This window comes from Cheilinus undulatus, linkage group 13, assembly GCF_018320785.1.
Source record: "Cheilinus undulatus linkage group 13, ASM1832078v1, whole genome shotgun sequence".
Classification (NCBI taxonomy): domain Eukaryota; kingdom Metazoa; phylum Chordata; class Actinopteri; order Labriformes; family Labridae; genus Cheilinus; species Cheilinus undulatus.
Window position 1 is genome coordinate 8410729 of NC_054877.1, and position 21727 is coordinate 8432455.

Below are 21727 nucleotides of genomic sequence, written 5' to 3' on the forward strand. Positions count from 1 at the left end.
GTTTGCTTTGTCTTAGACTTAGGGTACTTTACTTCCTGTTTAGAAGATGTCTTCTCCAATGAGCTTTTTGCAAGTTTTTTATGCCACCAAAACCATTGCTGGCTGCAGCAGGTGGTATTAGTACCACTATTTTAACACTGCAACATTTCAAAAATTCTTTGAAGGATTTTCTTCAAACTTTGCACAGATGTCCACTCTAACTTCAGAACCATCTGATTAGATTTTGGAGGTACAAGCTCAGAGCTGCACAGCAGCACAGGAGTTAGCGCTGTTGCCCTGTTGTAGGACGGGTCCTGCTTCACCTCCTGCTCAGGGCCTTTCTGTGAGGAGTTTGCATGTTCTCCCTGTGCATGCGTGGGTTCTCTCCGGGTACTCCAGCTTCCTCCCATCACCAAAGACATGTTCGTTAGGTTAACTGGTGACTCTAAATTGGCTGTAAGTATGAGTGTGCCTGGTCGTTTGTCTTTGTGTGTCAGCCCTGTGATGGACTGGCGACCAGTCCAGAGTGTTCCCCGCCTCTTACACAATGACAGCTGGGATAGGCTCCAGCCCCCAGTGACCCTGAGCGGATGAGTGGTGTAGAGAATGAATGGTACAAACTCAAACATCAACTTTGATCTCCAGTCTTGTGAGCACAATATTTCAAGAATCTTTTACGGGAATTCCGTCAAATTTGGCAGAAACCAACACTTGGACTTGAGGGTGAATTGATTGAATTTTGGAGGTCAGAGGTCAATATTTTTTGCATTGACTTGACGCTGATACACTTTGGTAGCTCTGTAGACTAACATTTATTACAATAAATACCACTGGTGGGTAGTAACGTGTTACATTTACTCCGTTACATGTACTTGAGTAGTTTTTTGAAAAATCCTACTTTTGAGAGTAGTTTTTGAGCAGAGTACTTTTTACTCCTACTCCGTTGCATTTGTGGTTATAAAACGATACTTTTACTCCGTTACATTGGGCATGCACTGGTCGCTACTTTTACTTGTCTATAATTTATTTTCATTTATTATTTTTACACTCAGCTGAGCTCTCACAGCAGCCTGAGGTAAAATCCTCAGCACCACAGAATAAACGGAGGAGTGACCCCTCCCCCTTAACTATCAACAGTTGGAGATAATGGCTGAAGCTGTGATACCTGCGTCTCCTTCAGAGGAGCGTGTTTATCCTTGGACCAACATCAAGACTCTTTGCCTTTCAAACTAAGAGTAACAACAGACACACACTGCGCTGCTTACTGTGTCTGCCTAAAACGGTGGAAATGTCAAGCTTCAAAAATAGCACATCAAATCTGAGAAAGCAAGGTGGTAAGTAAGATAAACAAGCTAACGACTGCACTGCTAGTTAGCCAAATATATAAGTTCAAATCTCTGTTTTAACCTACAGACTGCAAATACACAGTTGTGTCAGTGATAAATGACGTCACGTGTCCGACCACCCCTGCACAAATGTGATTTTACACGCCATTATTTAACGTTACGTCGTTGGTGATACTATTATCGTGTGTGTGGCATATCTCTGATTACACCTAACATGGTAATAACGTGGGGCCAGTGGGCCAAAGTTGTCTTTAGTTTTAATAAGTTTCAGTTTGGCTTGCTGAATTTGTTGAGTGATAATCAGAATAAAAATTCATAAATTGGAGCTTAACAATTAAATAAAAAGGGCAAAAAGTCAGAATTGAGATTAAAATTAATTTCAGAAGTATGAGCCAAAAATCATTAAGACATGATAAAATGAACATAATGTGATTAAAAAGTAAGAACTGCAAGCTATAAATTCATGTATGAGATTAAAATCATCATGTAGAAATAAGAGAGCTATAATGAGAGAAAGAGTCTGCTTTTTTCTCATTATATTGAATTTTTCATCCCATAGTTTTGATTAACAAACATAATTTGACTGCTGCTTTATGTTAAGTTTTTTATTTCTTTTACTTTTGGCAAGTTATGCTACTTTATTTATGACAATGTGCAGTTTACATCACTACCCCTGAAAAATATGTTGTAGAGCAATATGTTTTAATAAATTGCACAAAATTAAGTTACTCATGAAGTTATTCACTTCTTGAGTAGTCTTTTAACAAGGTACTTATTTACTCTTACTCAAGTACTTATTTTTATGAGTACTTTTACTTCTACTTGAGTAATTATTATCATTAAGAAACAGTACTTTTACTTGAGTACTGTAAATGTGTACTCTACCCACCACTGAGAAATACATACATAATTAAGGAGGTAAGATCGCTACCAGTCATACTCCTCGCCCCCACTTATCACTATACCATCACTGTCTGGCAATTGGATAGCACATGGAAGCTTTAACCAGGAGATACTTCAGGTTTAAACTTGAATGAGAAATTCAGATAAGCTGTGGTGTCTTTATTTTCCACCTCCGTGAGAACAGAAAGATGCTACAGTGAGTAGCATTCGGCTGCTGCCCCACCATGGTAACCTAAGAGTGGTTCTCAGCTGGTTAAGACTGAGGACCCACCATCTACTTCAATGACAAACTCGTCAAGAAAATGTCCCAGTGTCAACTTCAGGACAGTACAAAACAAGACAGAGAGAAAGAGGACAAACAGGCATGTTTTAGGAAAGATTTAGACTTGGGGTGCAATTTTGTTTCTGCAGGCTCACTGATAAGGGCCCCACATTCTACTTTTGGGTGCCGTCCCACCGTTTGAGATTCATTGGCGTAAGGTGTGATTACAGACAAAATGATGTGAGTTTAATGTGAGATACAAAAAAATGTAATGCATTAATTTTGGACTTTATATTCACTATGATTATCACATTAATCCTGACAGCCAGTTACAATCATAACAGCCAGTTTCCCTTCTGCCAGCTGAATTGGTAGAGGAATTTTGAAGCTTTTTGTGCACAGAAGTATCTAAATATAAATAACCAAATTTTAAAACCTTCTAAATAATCCTCTTTAACATCAAGAGAACAACCCTCCACCATCTAACCTCTGTAAAAGTGAAAAATCCTGTGTTTGTGTTTGTGTAGGAGCTGATCACTGCCTGGTACATTGGCTTTCTCTCTCTCATCCTGGCGTCTTTCCTCGTCTACCTGGTGGAGAAGGACGACGTGTCCATGGAGGTAGCCAACCACGATAATCCCACCGCTCAACCCAAAACACAGGACTTCGACACGTACGCCGACGCTCTGTGGTGGGGGCTGGTACGTACATCAGCTCTCCCAGCTCTGGTCACTTCTTCACAACAAATTTACCACCTTCACTTCTGATTTAGTGTAGATAACGTCAACTGCACATTCTCTGACTGCCTGTAGGATGCACTCAGCTCTGAACCCACTTTATCAGTATGGAACAGGATGGAGTGGGGTTCAGTTCAATATCATTCACCTCAAGCTTGTTGACTCTGTGATAGGAGGCCTATAGTGTATGGTGGCTACTGAACAGCTTTGTATTGTGGCTTTATTAATGTACCGCTCCAAACATTTCTATAAATGTATTCCATCAGCTGAGTATCTATACTGCTTGTTCAGTCCCCACCAGACTGAATGGCACGGCGTCTGTGTTGTTAGAAGTGCAGTATCGGCTCAGCAGGAGTTTGGCAGACTGGCAAAATTTTGTCAAATGATCAACTGATACAATGTTGACTGTGATCCAAATCTGTCCTTTCTGCCAAAACACAATTAACTCTATTCAGTCAATAACTTTTGCTCTGTACAGGCACTCACAACTTCAAAGTTATCTGCTGGGCTACATGGAGATTGGTTGGAAAAGTGAGCCTGGATCTTGTGGGAGAATTGTCCAGTTTTGGCTCAGCTTCCTGCTCTAATGAATGCCTTCCAGTCTAGTCAGAGAAACACTGTACAGTTTTATTTGTTCCAGCAGCACGGCCTCATTAACGGGACCGTCCTTCAACAAGAGTTCAAGTTCTATGGCAGCGAGCGTCGGCCCTGCTGAAGCGTCCTCGGGCTAGATACTCGATCATCACCAGCTGCATTTTTCTCGATGATGTAGCGACCCTTTGAAACACTGGGCTGCCCTTCAGACAATCAATACTGAGGTCACAGAGAAGTGCAGGGCTCAGGGTCGACTTTCTCTGCAGAAACGCTGCATATATCTAAGGGGAGAAGGAAGATGAGGCTAATATGTCTGACGTAACACATATCCTATGTCTCCATTGCCTCTTATCAGCTGATCTTCTTTAAGTCTCTGTTTTTGCCCCTAAAGCATGGCATTACATTTGAATATTTGAAGTTTATTTTTAAATTGTCTCTTTTACAGATCACTCTGACCACCATTGGATACGGGGATAAAACCCCAAAGACCTGGGCTGGGAGACTGTTAGCTGGCACTTTTGCTCTGATTGGAGTCTCTTTCTTCGCCTTGCCTGCAGTGGGTATACTCTTCTGTGCTGCATGCATAAATCACAACAGTTTACAGAGTTTAAAGGCTTGTTACAAAGCTTTACAAGGGAGAAGATGAGCAAATTCCTACCTTACAAATTAAGAGTTAAAAAGACCCTCAAAGGATGCCTAAACACAAATCTAAGACATTTGTGTCAAGGCTACAAGACTTTACATAAAATAGATGTCTTAAGGGGTCAAACTACAATTACAGCCCTTTGGAGGTAACTTCCCATCATGCTCCTGGTGGAAATTTAAAAGAAGAAAACACAAAACTGGAGACAGAAGTTCCCTTTAGTTGCAGCTACCCTGGTCTGCAGTGGGTTGCACATTTTTAACACATGGCACTGTTACAATAGCATTCAAAAATCCTGCTCTATGCTCTAGTTTTGGAATCTGTTGGTGTTTATGTAGCATCATCTGGTGTTATTGACTTTGTTTTGTGGCTCTAGGGGATCCTGGGTTCAGGCTTGGCTCTGAAGGTCCAGGAGCAGCACAGACAGAAGCACTTTGAGAAGCGCAGACATCCAGCCGCCGGGCTCATCCAGGTGGGACGCTACCTCACATCAACAACAAGCTTTGATTTGTCTGCATACTGCAATTAATGTTAAAATATTTGTTAGATCTCTGACATTGTTTTCCTTCCTGTCATTGTTTACTTCAAGTCTGCCTGGAGATATTATTCCACCAATCCAATCAGGGAAGACCTTATTGCCACATGGAGATTTTATGAAACTATCATCTCTCTTCCCTGTTTCAGGTGGGTGTGATTCAGCTTAATGCTGCCCAGTGCTGAGATCATGGTGGATGAATGCTGGCTTTTTTATACAGTCCTTGAGCTGCCTGTTTAAGGTCACACCACAGCATCTCAATTGCAGAAGAAAAGGTTGGACTTTGACGTGGCCACTTTAAAACCTTAATTTTGTTTATTTTGAGCCCGGACGTGGGCCTTCAGGATTTTCTGGTAGACAGCAGAATTCATTGTCCCATCAATCACAGCCAGTAGACCAGGTCCTGAAGCAGCAAAGCAGCCCCAGACCATCACACTGCCACCACTGTGTATGACTGTTGGCATGATGTTCTTTTTATCAAATGCTGTTATTTTTACTCCAGATGTAACGGGCCGCACACCTTCCAGAAAGTTCAACTTTTGTCTTGTCAGTCCATGGAATATTTCCACAGAAGTCTTGGGGATCATCAAGATGTTTCTTGACAAGTATGAGACGAGCCTTTGTGTTGTTATTTTTTAGCAGTGGTTTTGGCCTTGGAACTCTCCCATGATGCCATCGTTGCCCAGTGTCTTTCTTATGGTCTTATGGTGAACTCTGACCTTAACTGAGGCCAGGGAGGCCTGCAGGTCTTTGGATGTGGTTCTGAGTTATTTTGTGACCTCCTGGATGAGTTTTCATTACACTCTTGGAGTCATTTTTGTTGGCCGACCACTCCTGGGAAGGTTCAGCACTTTCCCAGTTTTCTCCATTTGTGGATAATGGCTCTGACCATCGTTCGCTGGAGGCCCAAAGCCTTGGAAATGGCTTTGTAACCTTTTCCAGACTGATAAATTTCACTTAATTTGTTTCTCATTTGTTCTTGAATTTCTTTAAATTGTGGCATGATGCACTTCCTTGAGAGATCTTGTCTACTTCACTTTGTCTGATAGCTTCTATACAATAGATTTCTTCATTCAACAAATCTGGTGGTAATCAGGTCTGGGTGTGGCCAGTGAAATTGAAATCAGCTTTCCAAGAACTGTGGTTAACTGTGGTTAATTATGGCACTGTATAATAGAACAAGGAGAATTGTTGCATAGAAATAGAGATTGTTCGACTGTATTTAGATTCATTATCAACATTTTCTCACCCCTTAATCCTCAATTGCATATCTGTGGTTTGGGCTCCTAAACAAGCTGGGTATCCCTTCACTCATCAAAATAATGTGTATGCATTACTATTATTATTTGAAATCATATGAAATTGCTCTTTGTTTTATTTAAAGCATCCTGCAAGCACCTTTCACTCTCTCGCAATCCCCCTGTGGGTCCCAACCCCCACTTTGGGAACCACTGAGATAGAGAGACAAGGCCTGCTGCTCAGCACGCCAGCCTCCATGGCTTACTTATTTTGAACTGACAGCTTTGTTACTGAAACCTGTTCTCCATGGTGATTTTAGTTACAAATAAACCAGTGTTTTGGTTTCATGTGCAAATTTCACATTAAGAGGGAGAAAAGCTGTCAAAAGTGCCCTTCCTGGTTCATGATCCCAGAGTGTTTCAGGAGTAACTTGGAAAAGTAAGCTTTGCCTGTAAGTCATGTACTGCTTACCTCTGAGTTCACCAGATTTAGGAAGAAATTCCCATCAGTTCCAGGAGGTAAACGTCATCAGTCAGACCATGATTGATGATCATTCCTGAGATTACGTCCATTCAGTCTTATTAAAGTTGCTCATCCTCTCTCTCTCCTTCATTAACTTCCTTTCTGCTCTGTGAATTAACTTTGCTCTGTCTCTGTCTCCTCTAAAGGAAGGATCACTTGGAGGCCATTGCGAGGTAGGTCATGTTGTTTCCTCTTGCGCAGAGATCTTGTAAATCACAGAGTAGTGCCCAGAGTCCTTCTGCTGGAGCTTTAATTAGCCCTGCATGCTGGAGAGACTAATGAAGGTTTCCCAGAATATCCCCCTGTCTACTTTTAAATAGCTTCCTTTACTTATTCACGCTTGAATAAATCTCTAAAATGTGAATGGTGACGTAAAAGTCCAGCTAGTTGTGTTGTTTAATAGCACCACTGTCCCCGTCTGATGACATTTGTGCAGAGGTTTTTTTAGAAACCTATTAGTGAGTCCATTAGTTATGTTTCAATTATGAATGACGGTTTAGATTGAGTAATTAGAGCCTGAGATGGGGTCTTTGGGTTTGATGGTTTCTTTTCTCCATCGTGTGGAGGGATTTTAATGAGTCTCTGCTGAAAAACATCATGGAAATCTCACCGAGGATGTTTGATTAGAGCAGGAAATTCATCGAGCCTTCACGAGCTGATGGAATAACGACACGAGTTAATCGCTGTAATCAATGCGCTGCAGTTTTTTGAATGGCGGTACATTAGCGGGCATATTTCAGGCAGTTAGCTGATATAATTCAGAGGAAATGCAGAAGATAAAGCCTGAAGCAGTGAACCAGCCTGACACTGTCTCATTACCTTTTCTGTTCCGTCTGGGTTTCTGTCAGATGTTTGATAGAACAAGGATGGAGAAGCGTGTGCAGAATTTAATACATGTACTTTGGACTGAAAAGAGAAATATAAAACCCTTGATAAGCAGTTTGAAATCCCTCAAATTGGTGGTGGACTCAGTATGTTTTGAAAGGAATGGGACAAAATTATGCAGTGGCGCTCCAGCATACAAGAAATTGTGATTCATGGTAAAACAGTTTGACATTCTGATCAGGATTATTATTATTATACCAACTTGCCTCTGTAATAAAACAATAAGGATTTAAGTGAAAGTGAACTTTATATTGAGGAGTTTAGTCAAGGATATACTGTATGTTGTCAGGGTTTGAAGATAGCAAAGACCTTGTTTGGGTCAGCTGGGACGTCCCAGTCAGAGGATAGCAGCATAAGATTGGAGAGCCGGTCTTCCCCACATCTGTAGGCAGGGTAGGGAAGGGTGCATTTTTCACGTTTCATCCCGTAGAGGAGGGCTCTTTACCACTTTTGTCCACTGGGATGGGTACCCCCGTAAGCATTTTACAACATTTGATAGAGAGGAGGGGTCAGCTCACTTAGAGGCTCTAGTGTTTGTTTGACAGGAACTTAAAGGGTCACTTCACCTACATTACTGCAGACATCTCAGATATTTGGGTTCTGTTTTATTTATAGGAATTCTGCCTCCCTGGTTGCCATGGTTTGTCCACTGGAAAGGCACGCTAAAGCAGTGGTTCTCAACCAGGGGCTCAGGACCCAAAAGTGGGTCATGAAGCCCTTTTTCAGTGGCTCATAGATGTTTGCTTGGGAAAAAATTACACTAAATTGTCTACGAGACTCTATAAAACATGCATGCTTTGTCCAGTTCCATTGTTTTGTTACACCTTTTGTACTGTCTCAGGCCCAAGCTCTACTTTTTTTTAATTAAATACATGTGATTGACCAAAAATATCTCCAAAATTTGGGTTACAACTCTCCTTGAAGTGTTGATGGTGGGTCCCATGACCCAGCCATTGGAGAACCTCTGCTCCAGAGGGACCTTCATCCCATTTTGATTACTATAAAGGCACCTTTGAGGTCCCTTTAGCATGCTTGTCCACTGTTTCTGCACCCTAAGGAGCAGTTTACCATGTATAGCCAATTGGAAGGGCACCTTAGAAGGCACTTTACCATATTTTATCCACTGGAAGGGCACCCTGCAGAAAACGGCATTACACTTTGTCTACCAAAGTGTACTCTTGAGCATTTTATCATGTTTGGTTCATCAGCAGGGCACCCTAGAGAGGCTTTAAGTCTTTTCCTCTGGAAAAGCACCCTGAGCCTGTCTCTTTGTTCAGTCATGCTTTTTAATCTAGGGTCTATACTGAAACATTTTTCATTATATTAATTAAAAAAAAAAAAAAGTTGGGTCACAGTTCACATAACGGAAGTGGTGGTGGGTCCTGTGGGTAGACCAGTTGAGAACCACGGTCTTAGAAGACACTTTATCACACCTTTGCCACTAGGACACCCTAAAGAACGCTCTATCATGTACTGCTTACTTTATTATATTTTGTCTACTGATAAGGTGCCTTCATTGTGTTTGTTTAGGTCTGAGGGGGTGAACAATCCTCCTGCTGAGTCCACCATGCATACTTTCATAAAAGTGCCATTCTCCTGTTGGATTGTTTGAATTGAATGCTTGCAAACAGCCCAGTTAAAGGGGCATTTCATATGATTTTACTTGATATATATTCCTGTTTTTAGCACTATGTGTGGATTTCAGAGCATTTTGCTGTTTCCTTCACTTCCTCTGATATCAGGTTAGCACAGCAAGGGTTAGCTGACAGCGCTGAGTCACAGTCCAGTTGCATGTGCTGTGACACAGCTAGTGATAAGGTGCCCTATCCTCTGCGTTATATCATTTCTAGAGACCCAGCATTAATCCACCACAAGCAAATAAAAACCTCCTTTAACAGGCAGACACCTCAAATAGGACCAAAGTGATGGGAAGGAATAGAGTTATGAGTCTCCCAGGCATGTCTTGGGAGACTCATTTAATCCCTCTGATTTTGTCCTGGATTGTCTCCCATCCTCCTCAGGTACTTGGACTCACCTGGTCCTCAGGTGGCCTCATTACATTGGAGCGTTTTGCTCCAACGCCTCCTGGCTTCCACTAAGCCCCCGTGTTGAACACGCTGGATTAGGTTACTGCTGCTAAAAGCTGCAACAACGGGAGCTCTGATCCACAGGCTGATAGAGAGGAGGGGTCAGCTCACTTAGAGGCTCTAGTGTTTGTTTGACAGGAACTTAAAGGGTCACTTCACCTACATTACTGCAGACATCTCAGATATTTGGGTTCTGTTTTATTTATAGGAATTCTGCCTCCCTAATGTACACTTTCTCTAGTGAGGAGAAGACATTCAGAGGCTGCCAGCGACTCACGGTGGGATCACTCAAGTAGGGCTAGATAACCATGCCCACGCTGGATCCCATTTTATCCTTCCAACAGAAGTCACTGTGGTGTGTTGGAGCAGCTTAGACTTGAAGTTGTAAATATTGAACGTTAACATGATCAGAATCCTGTTGTCCAGCTGAGCAGACACGACCGGGATTGTCACGTTGATTGGACCAATAGCCAATCAGGAAGACAGAAGGAGGAAGTAAAGGAAGTGTGCTCAAACAACCAGGTGTGCTACCACCCATTGGCAAATTAGAGCCACGCCCCACTCTTTCTTCTCTTTTCAGAAAATGTGTGCTGAAACAAGCCTTTCTCAGATTTCCCCCTCATGATGTCATGTGGGGAGTTAGCTCCGCCCCCAGGTTTGGTTGGCCCTCCCTGCTTTAAAGAAAGTGGCATCCTCCTCTCCTGATCCTCCTCTAAGCTACCAGCTGGGAGGACAATCAGGAGAGCCACATCAATTTCCTAAGAGGGTCAGAGTCAGACAGCTCATTAACATTTAAAGCCACAGACACAGAAACGGCTCGTTCTGAGCAGGGCTGAGACAGAGGGGCTTTGAGATGAACACAAATCTAATACCAGAGTGTTTTTTCAGCAACAAACTTCACAGGCATGTTTTGCAGACTTCTGAGATCAATATAAAATTGTCTGAAAAGGGTCAAATATACCCCCTCTAAGCCAATGAGCATGTCTAAGGACTTGGGAGGGAGCCAGAGTATTCATTGAGAACATGCATACTCCACCCAGAAAGACCTTGTGGAAACTTCTTGCTGTTGCCAGCCGCTGAGCAACCATGAGTTTCATTGCTATGATTTACACCGAGTCTTGTTTTGCACAAACCTGGAGAAGGTTCTGTCAGTCTCAAACTTTAGTCTGTTTTGTGTTTCCATGAGAGTTGGCCAGTAAAATTGAATGAACGTAGCCTGAAACAATGATAAACTTCAAAACATTAGAAGTGAAACTGGCTTCTTCCCTCACTGTTGTCTCGTTCTGTTTGTGTGTAGACAGATAACCAGTTTGTGTCTCTTGTGAAGTCAGACCTGTGGGAGATACGGAGCGTTATTTCTTCCTGTTGTGTTGCCTGGTTTACAGAGACCCACCAGATAATCTCCTGTAATTTTCTACTCTTTATTCGCTGGAGTAGCAGTCAGAAAGAGATTCTCTCTTCCTTTAAAGCGTCCCATTCTGCAGCCTCTCAGCGCCGTAATCTGCCGTCCCTATTCGGCCCCGAGGCCACATAGAGGATCATATTGTGTGACTGCTGTGGGAGCAAAGTCGCTGAGAACACTCCACGTTTCAGAGGCCCTGTTTGGGCTGTTGGCGGCTCCGGTTACCCCGCCTCTCTGCCTCTTCCAAGGCACACAGGAGTCTTATTTTACCCTCAAGTCTTTATGCTGCCAAATATTGTCAGCCATTGGACAATAAAGGAGACCAATCTCCTCACAGTTCTTTGAGACCTACTTATGCCAGGAGAGCAGGACTGGTCTTGAAGTCAGAGTCGAGGAAAGATGTTGAGTGAATCCATAAGAAGATGTTGACCTTTTACTTATACATTGCATGGTACAATCAAAGCTTTTGATTTCAGGTAAAATATTTGACTCAAGAAGGGTGCTATTAGAGTTTGATGTGGATCTTACATTAAAGCAAGATCAAAAATGTATCTGCAATGTCTGATTTGTTCAGTTAGTTAACAAATTCAGGTCAGAAAGTCACAGTGACAGCTGTATCAGTGTTCCTGAGTCCAAGAAATTTCAATATGGGAGCCTCTTTACCTAAAGAAAAGAAAAAATACTAACCACTGGAGTCATTACAAGAAGTTGTAATAAACATTAAGACCGTTATAATGTCAACCAAGTTTGTATTAAAAACACCTTATTATCCAATCCAATTCTTATCTTCTCTTCCCTTTCAGCCAAAAGATGAGTATACTGGAGCGTGTTCGCCTTCCTAATGCACGGCCATCAGTCGGGACGGGGAAGAAGCTCACAGGTAACGCTGACGCCATCGAGGAAAGCCCCTCAAAGGAGCCCAAACCGGCTGGTTTCAGTAATCGGGAACGCTTCCGCACTGCCTTTCGTATGAAGGCCCACACACTCCGCCAGAGCTCTGAAGGTATGGGACTAAACGCTTGAACACTGAGGTAAAAGGCTGATATTTTACCTTTAAGGTTTAGTTTGAAACTTGGGCTCAGCCCCAAGTCACCTCTTGCCCCTACTGCTAAGCCCCACCCCAATGTTTAGCACCTGAGGTTAGGGCTACATGGACCTACAAACAGACGTTTTCCAGGGGCACACAGGTGTTGTGGAAAATCTCAAAGAATGTCTTGCAGATCATTAAAAATATCAAAAAATTACAACAATATCAATCTAATCTTACATTATAAATTATGTTATTTCAATGCATTATGGTCCTTTTAATTTCCAACAAGCATCATAGAAGAAGTGTCTGGTTTGTCATTGCATCTGTTCAGTGAATGCTGGCTACAAATATTAATGATGCGGCAAACTGAAAGATCATCCCATTTCATAGGGGAGTTTTCTCCACTATCCTTTGTAACTCTTTCAATGGCTGCTTGAAAATTGGAGGTAGCAGTAAAACTTAAGGTCCTTTTCAACTGCAAGACCTTTCCCCATGAACCAGGAATCTGTTGAGGAACAGGGCCCAAATTTATTTCTATGGTAACAGATCTATCCCTTGAAGAGACCCTGCTCAAAGGCCAAGGGACTGTAGGTGTTTGGACTGCAGTGCTCAGCGTTTCTGATTGGTAACTAGGTCAACAACTCTGCCAACAACTTTTAAATGAACGCCACATCTTTAACAAATTTAACCAAGTCCAATTACCCTGTTTAGATCAAGCTTTTGATACTCTGGATGACTGATAACCTGCACAGTCTGTCTGTCCCCTGGCCCAGACCCTCCATCACAGTACCTGACATTTACATTAGTTCTGTTAAATATTGGGCTTTGGCATCTAAATCTTTATCAGTCAATGATCTGATATCACATTATTTAAGTAATTTTCTTAATCCGCCTGAAACCAGGTTGTCAGGATACCTGCTTTCCATAACCTTCCCCAGGTCTTTAATGGAAACATAGACAGTATTTGGCCTCAGGAACCATTTAACTCCTTAAACAGAAGTTGCTTGTTCTTTTGGTTAAAACGCACCTTTAGAAATGGGATCAAGCCCTGGTTTTAGAGTCATGTGGTCCAGTAGATAGGTTGACAACACTGGAATGATTTCCTGTGTTTTGCTTTTTTCAGACGCCCCAGCCCTGGCAGACCCTGCCTTAGAAGAGCGGGGATTCCCACCAGACATCCTCATGGAGGACATGATACCTACACTGAAACTGGTCATCAGGGCAGTCAGGTCAGTACTCATGCATGCACATTTCATTATGGTCTGTCAAAGCCACAAGGGAAATTATTTAGGCTTTTTTGACCAACGATTGTTTATCTTCGTTTATCTTCTTTAATGCAACATGTTAGGAAGAGAAGTTATCTTTATCAGTACCCACAGATATCAGTCAGGATGCTTACATGCATTATTTGTAATAGACTAATAAAGTACTACTAAACCAGCCCTTTTAAAGCCTGGTCTTATTTGGACTGACAGATAATGTTCTGAGTTGAGTTTCTCAGTTGGACTGATGCTAGATCATGCTCTCCCAGACTGCCTAGATTTTAATGTATACTACTAAAGGGATCATTTCTTCACTGCTGCAAACCTGAGGTCTATTTTGTCTAAAAACTGGACATTATGTTGAATGGAGGGGATCACTAGACAGGTAGGATACCTCCCCTATGGAGTATAGACACTAGTGGTGGTGATGAAAGGAGTAAGATAAGATGAGTAAGAGACTTCTGAGGAGCAGATTTCAGAGGAACCTGACCTGGATACCGATGAGATATAATGGAGGTAGCTGGGGAGGAGGAGGGTTGCAGTGATCGCACTGAAACGATGGACTGACTGTAAAGGAAAGAGAACATTTTTTAAAATATGACAGCTGCAGGATGATTGGATTGAGAGAGGATGTGGCTGAGAGCAGGAACAGTTGCAGGAGGGGGGGGGGGGGCGAGTAAATGGTTACTAATGAATGAAAGGGTGAATGGAAGTGAAACAGTCTTCCTTCTTGATCTTACACTAAGCTTCATTACATAGATAGCATAGCATTTCCTGGAGAAAGGTTCATTTCAGTATGCGCAAGTGGGTGATTGATGATGATTTCAGGCAATTCCACTAATCAACAGTGCATGGTTGTAATGGACTAAGGAATGAATAAGAATTAAATCAATCCAAACATGGGTGCAAATAGTCAAAATTAAGAAATCAGTTTACTATACACATAAAAATCCACCATAGCATTACTTCTACTGAGTATACACGTAGGTCTCTGGTGCCAGAGCAAGAACAGGCAGTTGAAACTGGAGCGTGTAGGCAGAGCTTACTCATGCTTTCAGTGTGCAGGTAAATCTATAGGCCACACAGTTGACATAATGTAGGAATTTAATCTAGCGTGAGGGCCTGTGAGATGAGTGATTAACCCTGTGAAAGTGCTGCTTCCTTCCACACCATTATGTCAGGGCTGAATGGGTCTCTGAATGAGATGCTCAAACCCTGAAAGGTTTTAGTTTCAGGACCCAAGACTCTGCCAGACTCTGAAGCTTGAGCAGCAGCCGTTTACTCCTGATAGAATCGGGTTCAGATCAGCTCAGAGTCGGAGATCTGACAGACAAAAGAGAGGGCTGAGTGGGTGGCTGGTTGGAGATTACTTTCTAAAAATTGACAGGTGTTGGACTTGAGTGCAGGTCAACCAGATAAAGTTGACTGAAACATGCACTCCGAAGTCCAGCTGCTTGCCCGTGATCTTTGATAAGCACTAAGTAAAAGACTCCAACAAGTTCCTTAACCCTTAAGAGATCCTAGGGACACTTTGTGCAATTCATTTTTTAACTTTCAACCCATGTTGGCTGTATTGAATGAAATATCTCAGATTTGCCATTCAATTTTTTATTTTAAAAATTGTTTAGAATTGTTGTATCAGGTCCTTGAATTAGCCAAAAATTGCTAAGCTACACAAAAACTGACACATTTTTTCATAAGGACAAAAACCATCCCATTAAAAACCATTAAAAGTCATTTTTTTATCAAACATTTATCTTAACATAAATTAATATATTCCTTTATGTTAAGATTTTATTTTAGATGACTAGCTATCAAATTCTTATTTTTACATTTGTCCACCAGATGGTGCTACTTTTTCCTATTCAAAGTATGCAGCTAAATTTCACACTATTTACTTTTTTCTGTAAGGATGCCTTGCTACTGAATTGATAGGTGTGAATCGCCATTTATGTGAGGTACTGGTGTGTGTGTAAAAAAAAAAAAAAGTGTGTGTATTTTCTTTAAGTTTTAGTGATTTTGTTCTATTAAAAACATTGTATAAACATAAAAGGGTTAAAATCCCCCCAAAAATAACTAATATCTGATATATATATATTTCAGGGTAAAAAAATAACATAAAAATAAATATATTAAAAAATATTAATATATATGATTTTTGTGGCAGATTTTGTGAAGTAGACCTTTGTTGTCCTTAAAGGGGGCATATTATGCAAAATACACTCTTTCAGGATTTTTTAACAAAAATATGTGCCCCTAGCCTGCCCCCATTCCCCTCAAGTACCAGAACCCCCCCCCCATCTTTCAGAAAATGTGTGCTAAAAGCCGTTTTCAAAAGTTCCCCTCATGATGTCATGTGGGGAGTTAGCACCACCCCCAGGTTTGGTTGGCCCTCCTTGCTTGGAAGAAAGTTCTGCCCTCTCCTCCTGATCTTCCTCTCTGCTGCCAGCTGAAAGCAGGATCAGGAAGACCACATCCTTTTCCTGGGATGGGCGTGGTCAGGGGCAGAGTCATACAGCTCAGTAACATTGAAAACCACAGACACAAAAACAGAGGGGTTTTTTAGACATGCAAAAATCCAATAATGGAGTGTTCTTTCAACAACAAACTTCACAGGCATGTTTTAGGGACCTCTGAGACCAATATAAACTTTTCTTAATAGGATAAAATATGTCCCCTTTAAGGATGAATGTGTTAGGATATTAAATGAACTTTTAATAACCATTAAGACAAATTGAAGGGTACCTTAAAAAGACTTAAAAACAGACCTACTCACATCATACAGTAAGAAAAACTGATCACATGACAGACACTGAAGGGTTCCTTTAAACAGACATGCTCTTCCAAAAATGTATGGCAAAGTAACCCAGAAATCCTCTTGAGTTGCTCTTTTATTTGAGATCCAGATCCAGGACATAAAGTAAGAGGAATGCTGGAAAATCAGGGCAGATAAAACAACAGAGTTTTATAAGTTGATGTAGAATTACTAAATGCAGTGGTGTTGATACTAGCAAATATAATTTGTTGATGTAAATGAGGATTCCATGCCAAGTAAGATTAACATCTTCATCCAGCATATACCACAGCAGTAAGAAAGGTAGGTCAAAGAAAGACCAGGAAGTCTTTCCTGACTTTAACCCCAATATCCCAGCTCTTTTCAAAGTTGTCTAGACTGTCACTTCATAGTATACAATGTTAACACTCAAACTCTTTCTTTCACAGGATCATGCAGTTCCTCTTAAACAAGAAGCGGTTTAAGGAAACTCTGAGGCCTTATGATGTCAAAGATGTGATAGAGCAGTACTCTGCTGGACACCTGGACATGCTCTGTAGAATAAAATACCTCCAGACAAGGTCAGAAACTACACCACAGGTGATGGAGTCTTTTCCAGTCAAGAAAATATCTCCTCTTCTTGAAGCTTATCTTGTTTCTCTTTCTTCAAGGATCGACATGATACTCGCCCCTGGAGCCCCCCTCACTCCCAAACAAAAGAAAACTCCAAAACCGCCATTTACCTACCCGGCCAATCAGTCGCCCAGGTATTGTGACGCCGTAGAGAAACATATCAGACAGAGATCACATCACGGTATGAGGCTGTGTGAAAAACAGGGCTAAGGTTACAGTCCACATTTTCTCATTGTCCATGTGTTCCAGGCATGAGACCTACCTAGCCAAAGCAGCCTCTATGCCAGATGCAGAGGACCAAAGCATGATGGGTAGATTTGTCAGGGTGGAGAGACAGGTAAGTGTTAGAATTTCCATTTTGAATTCCTGTACCTAGCCCTAAAAGGACAACTTAAATAGAATCCTAAAATCTCCTGGTACCATGGCGTTTTTTAAGAACTACTCTTTGACAAGCCTCCCCCCACCAACAGCCGGAAGTGACCCTTTGTCAAGCTTCCAAACTCATTGGTAACTGTCGCTATATAAGACAAAATCTTGTTGCTGGGCTCCTTCCCATTTGAATCAATAGAAAATATGCCACAATTTGACCATCTTCAATTTCAATTTAATTGCTTTGATTCTTTAATGAACTTGCACTCAGCAAAATTATGAGATAAAACATACCTGTCAATATCTTTTGAAATATAACCAATATCTGATGATAGGAATTTCAGCTGATTCTAGCTGTCCTCATGCGGCACATCAACAATAAAGTGTTTTAGAAAAAAGAAAACAAGATGTGTTAATTATTTGATCTGCCTTTCTAGACCAGCATTCGGGCCTGCCTCCACAGCCAGTGCTTTTAGTGCTGGCAGCTCTCCTTTTCCAACAGAACCAATGTTGTCTAGCATTTTCCTCGTTCAGCACCCTTAGTGGAAACAATGCCCCCATGCCTCAGCAGTTTTTGACACCATGCTCTTAGGACTCTCAGTTTAAAACAGTTCAACTTTTGGAAAAGTGCTGTGTTCATCAGTGTCACATCTCCCTTACTGGCCAGTCAAATTCAAGAAGGTGCAGGACTTCTGACAATGGTGGAAAAGAAACTTATCTGACTCGTCTTTTCAAGGGTGAAGTTTCCAGGTCTAGAGCTTTCATGCTTTCCTGGATTTTTCCTTGAATTTTACCACACAGAGCTTTTAAAAACTCTGGTCCAGATATTACAGAGTAAAGCAGAAGTCCACTTTTGTAGGCTGGTGACAATAAAAGCCAGTGAGAAGTGCTCTGAAACCAAGGCCGTCAGCTCTGCCAGCACTAAAGCACTGGCTGTGAAAACAAGCCCTTACCGTAAAGTTACAAGATCACAGCCCCTAACCTGACACGCCAGATCAGCTGTTTCAAATACCCACTGCATGGATATATTTTGTGTTCATCTGTTAAAGATCCCATAGGAAGCATTTGGGAATGGCGAGAAAAAAAAATCTCCAGAGGGGTCTGTCCTATTTATGACGGGCCAATCAGAGCACCAAGATGAAATGATGTTATATGCATGTGCTTCTCTTGAGCTGACAGGCTACCGCTGCCATAAATTGTTAATGGTGGAGCTTCTTTGTGAATAAAGGTGATGCCAAGGCTGGTCAGGAGACATGCAAAAACGTCTTCTCTGCTGAACCAAGCTTGTGATGTGGCTCTTTGCTCTTGTATTAAAGAGGAATATGGACCAAACTGTCGCTTTCCTACAGCTACATCTGAGCTAATAGCTACTGCGACAGCAGCCATTGGATACACCCCCAAACCCCACCCATTACGATCATGAATCCATGCTGAAGCAGACCAGGAGAACAACAAAAAAATCTTTTCTGTCATGAAAAGCATTTAATGTTGCTTTCTGCCCTTGTTTTAAAAAAGAAAGCTGCTGTGGCTAAGTCCGAGCTAATCACTCCAGTAGCAGCCATTGTATCAAACCACGCACAGTAGAACTAAGTCTTTTCACCATTACTCTCACAAACTCTTGGAAAGGAGGTCGGCAGAAGAGCAAAACAATCTGTCCCAGCATGTAAAGCTTTTAGTGTTGTTTTTATTCATTATCTCATGCAGAAACATGGTCCAGGTCTGGTAAAACTGATGCTGCACTAGCATTGCATCCAAGCTAATCACCACACTGGGAGCAGCCATTGTAAATGGCTTCGAGTAGAACTAAACCCCGCCCAGAGCTACCAACTCGTTCTCCTTAAATTACACTAATTGGTCTGAACAGTGTGTGGTTCAGCACAAACGTGGTAGATTGGAGCTTTTCAAGATGGATTTGCGTTATGATAGACATGGAGTCTTGCAAGGTTACTTTGGCCCTAGGGGTGGCCTAAGGCTATGAACCATGGGAAATTTTGCAGAGGACTTCGAGGTCAGTTTTTGGCCAACAATGAACCTAAACTAGCCATCCTAACTACTAAGACAAGAAGTATCTCAGCGGCGGGTCCTATGAGAGAGAATTTCTGATTGGTAGGCCAGTGGACCAATCAAAGAGCCAACAAAGGGTCATTTTTAAAATGTTTGGAAGTAAGTCTGTGCTACTGGTCTAATGTGTTTCTGTCCCAGGTGGAGGACATGGAGAAGAAGTTGGACTTCCTGGTGGACATGCACATCCAGCACACGGAGCATCTACAGGTGGACTCAAATGGTGCAGCCCGAATGACCCTGGAGACGTGTGATCCTACGGGGAACGGGGAGATCCGTCGAGTTTTCTTGAACTACGCTGAGGCATTCCCGCACATGTCGTACCAGGTGCCTGTCAGCAAGGTGAACCCGTATTATGGCAGAGGAAGAGGCAGTGTGGAGGGGACGGGGTCGGCTGGTGGAAGCCATGCACCTTCAGACCATCAACCCCCACCATCAAACCTCCAACAACGCCAACCATCAGCCGCCATTCCCACCTATACTGAGCGTCCCACAGTGCTGCCCATCAGCTCCCTGCAGGACTTAACAGTGGGGCCAGGAAGGACCACGGGGGGGCGGGGGGCTGACTCGCCGCTCTCCATGCTATCGGTGAACCACGAGGAGCTGGAGCGCTCACCCAGTGGGTTCAGCATCTCTGGGGAACGGGAGGGGGAGGAAGGGGAAGATTTGTCAATGGGGGCTAGGCCGGGGACCGGGGACACCAGCTGGACAAGACCCAGGCCAAGTTATCTGGCAGAAGGGGAGACGGACACGGACACAGACCCTTTTACACCCAGTGGGGGGCCCCTGCCTCTTTCCTCCACTGGGGAGGGATTTGGTGATGCTGTGTGGACCACGCCGCCCTGAGAGGTGTTTGTGTGACCGCATAGAAATCCAAAACTCTACGATAAGACCTTAAGTTCAACCCATGCCTCTAAGCCCAATCAGCTTGGGTCAAAGCCACACCTCTGGACCAAACCACATGGAGGAAAAGGTGGGTCTGCCGTAGTCCACCATGATGCTGCACGGTCATGAATGAGGTCCCCAGAGGCGAACGCTGATCTCATCAACCGACCGCCGTTCAGACAGAGAGCCATGGCATTGTGACTGCCCAGAAACAAAAGGGAAACCACAGTTTGTAAAGTAAAACTCTGTACAGCGCACTCCTTGCAAAAATTTAGCAAAAGGAACATTATTATACATACTATATACACCCAAAAGCTTTATTGCTGCAAAGCCAACCGCACTGCATGTAACGCATGCGACTTCTAGTGTAGACACTGCAAAGTTCAGGATATCAGGAAACAGAAAAAGCGATTGAATGGATACATATACTTGCTATGCCATTTTGTAACACTTATTTTTTTATATGAATACATTATCATTGTTTTTTGCATGGTTTGCATGATAATGCACCATTTTAGGGGTGAGGTTTGGAGGGTGATACTGGAACCAAAAGTCTCCTGTCTCACTGTTTTGTTTGTCACATGGCGAGTGTGTTTCTATGTGTGTGTGAGAGACTGTGATTGAGAGAGAAACTGGGACTAGGGTAACTAAACACCGATGAGGCTGGCTACACACTACATGATTTTTAACCGATTTTTGAAAACATGGAAGACCACAGTTATAAGAATATCCAAAACTGATTTTAAACATTAGAATCTGCTGAATGCACACAGTAGATGACTTGGCAGGACACTGGCAGGACACAGCTGCTGTTTCTTTCAAAGGAGATTCAATTAATAAGCAGAAAAAAAACAAGCAGGTAGATTAAGTCATTAGTTAGCTGTCCTGGCATTTCTTCTACAACCCCAACTCCAAAAAAGTTGGGGCACTGTGTAAAATGTTAATGAAAACAAATTGCAATGATTTGCAAGGCTCATAAACCTATAACAATACAACTTAAACAACATATCAGACATTGAAACTGAGAAATTTAACAATTTCACAAAAAATGATAGCTCATTTTGAATTTGATGGCAGCAACTGCAACAGCAGTAAAATAATTGTATTTACACCAAATGCTTGAGGATTATTTAGACAAATAATCTGTTGCAACAGCCTGTTACTGAGTTATGCTCATCTTGGTTGTGTAAACGGGCGAACAATCATCAAGTGTGTAGCCAGCTGTAGTTGCGAGCAGTCCTTTTTTCACCATATATGCTTTTTCTCACATTGTGCTGTGAGTCTTTTAAGGATCAGTCCTATCTGGAACCAGGACTTCTGATTCCTTCACTTAGTTTTCACACCACTGTGCTTTGAGTTGTACTTCACTCTGTGCTGCAAATTTTACCGATGGAAAAAAAAAAAGTCACAGATTTTGCAGAAACACTAAATCTCTGCTGCTTTGTTGGCACATGAATTCAGGGATATAAACCACCTGTACTGACTTCACTGCTTAGGAAGGATTTGCCTGATTATAAAGTTATTTTTAAAGGATTGGTGGCCGAATTCTTACAATGGCTAGAAAAAAAAGACACCGTTTT

At 42.2% G+C, this 21727-nt stretch overlaps 1 protein-coding gene across 1 annotated transcript in view; it reads left to right on the forward strand.

Annotated features, from left to right (window-relative positions):
• The window catches only part of kcnq3 (potassium voltage-gated channel, KQT-like subfamily, member 3), a 140904-nt gene extending 120796 nt beyond the window's left edge, over positions 1-20108 (forward strand). The window contains exons 5-15 of the mRNA XM_041803828.1: positions 3018-3191; positions 4267-4377; positions 4841-4936; positions 5054-5148; positions 6907-6933; positions 11938-12137; positions 13288-13393; positions 16649-16780; positions 16871-16966; positions 17082-17169; positions 19404-20108. Coding sequence (XP_041659762.1) covers positions 3018-3191; positions 4267-4377; positions 4841-4936; positions 5054-5148; positions 6907-6933; positions 11938-12137; positions 13288-13393; positions 16649-16780; positions 16871-16966; positions 17082-17169; positions 19404-20108 — 1830 coding nt within the window. The remainder of the gene's footprint in view (positions 1-3017; positions 3192-4266; positions 4378-4840; positions 4937-5053; positions 5149-6906; positions 6934-11937; positions 12138-13287; positions 13394-16648; positions 16781-16870; positions 16967-17081; positions 17170-19403) is intronic.
• Positions 20109-21727: the final 1619 nt, after the last annotated feature.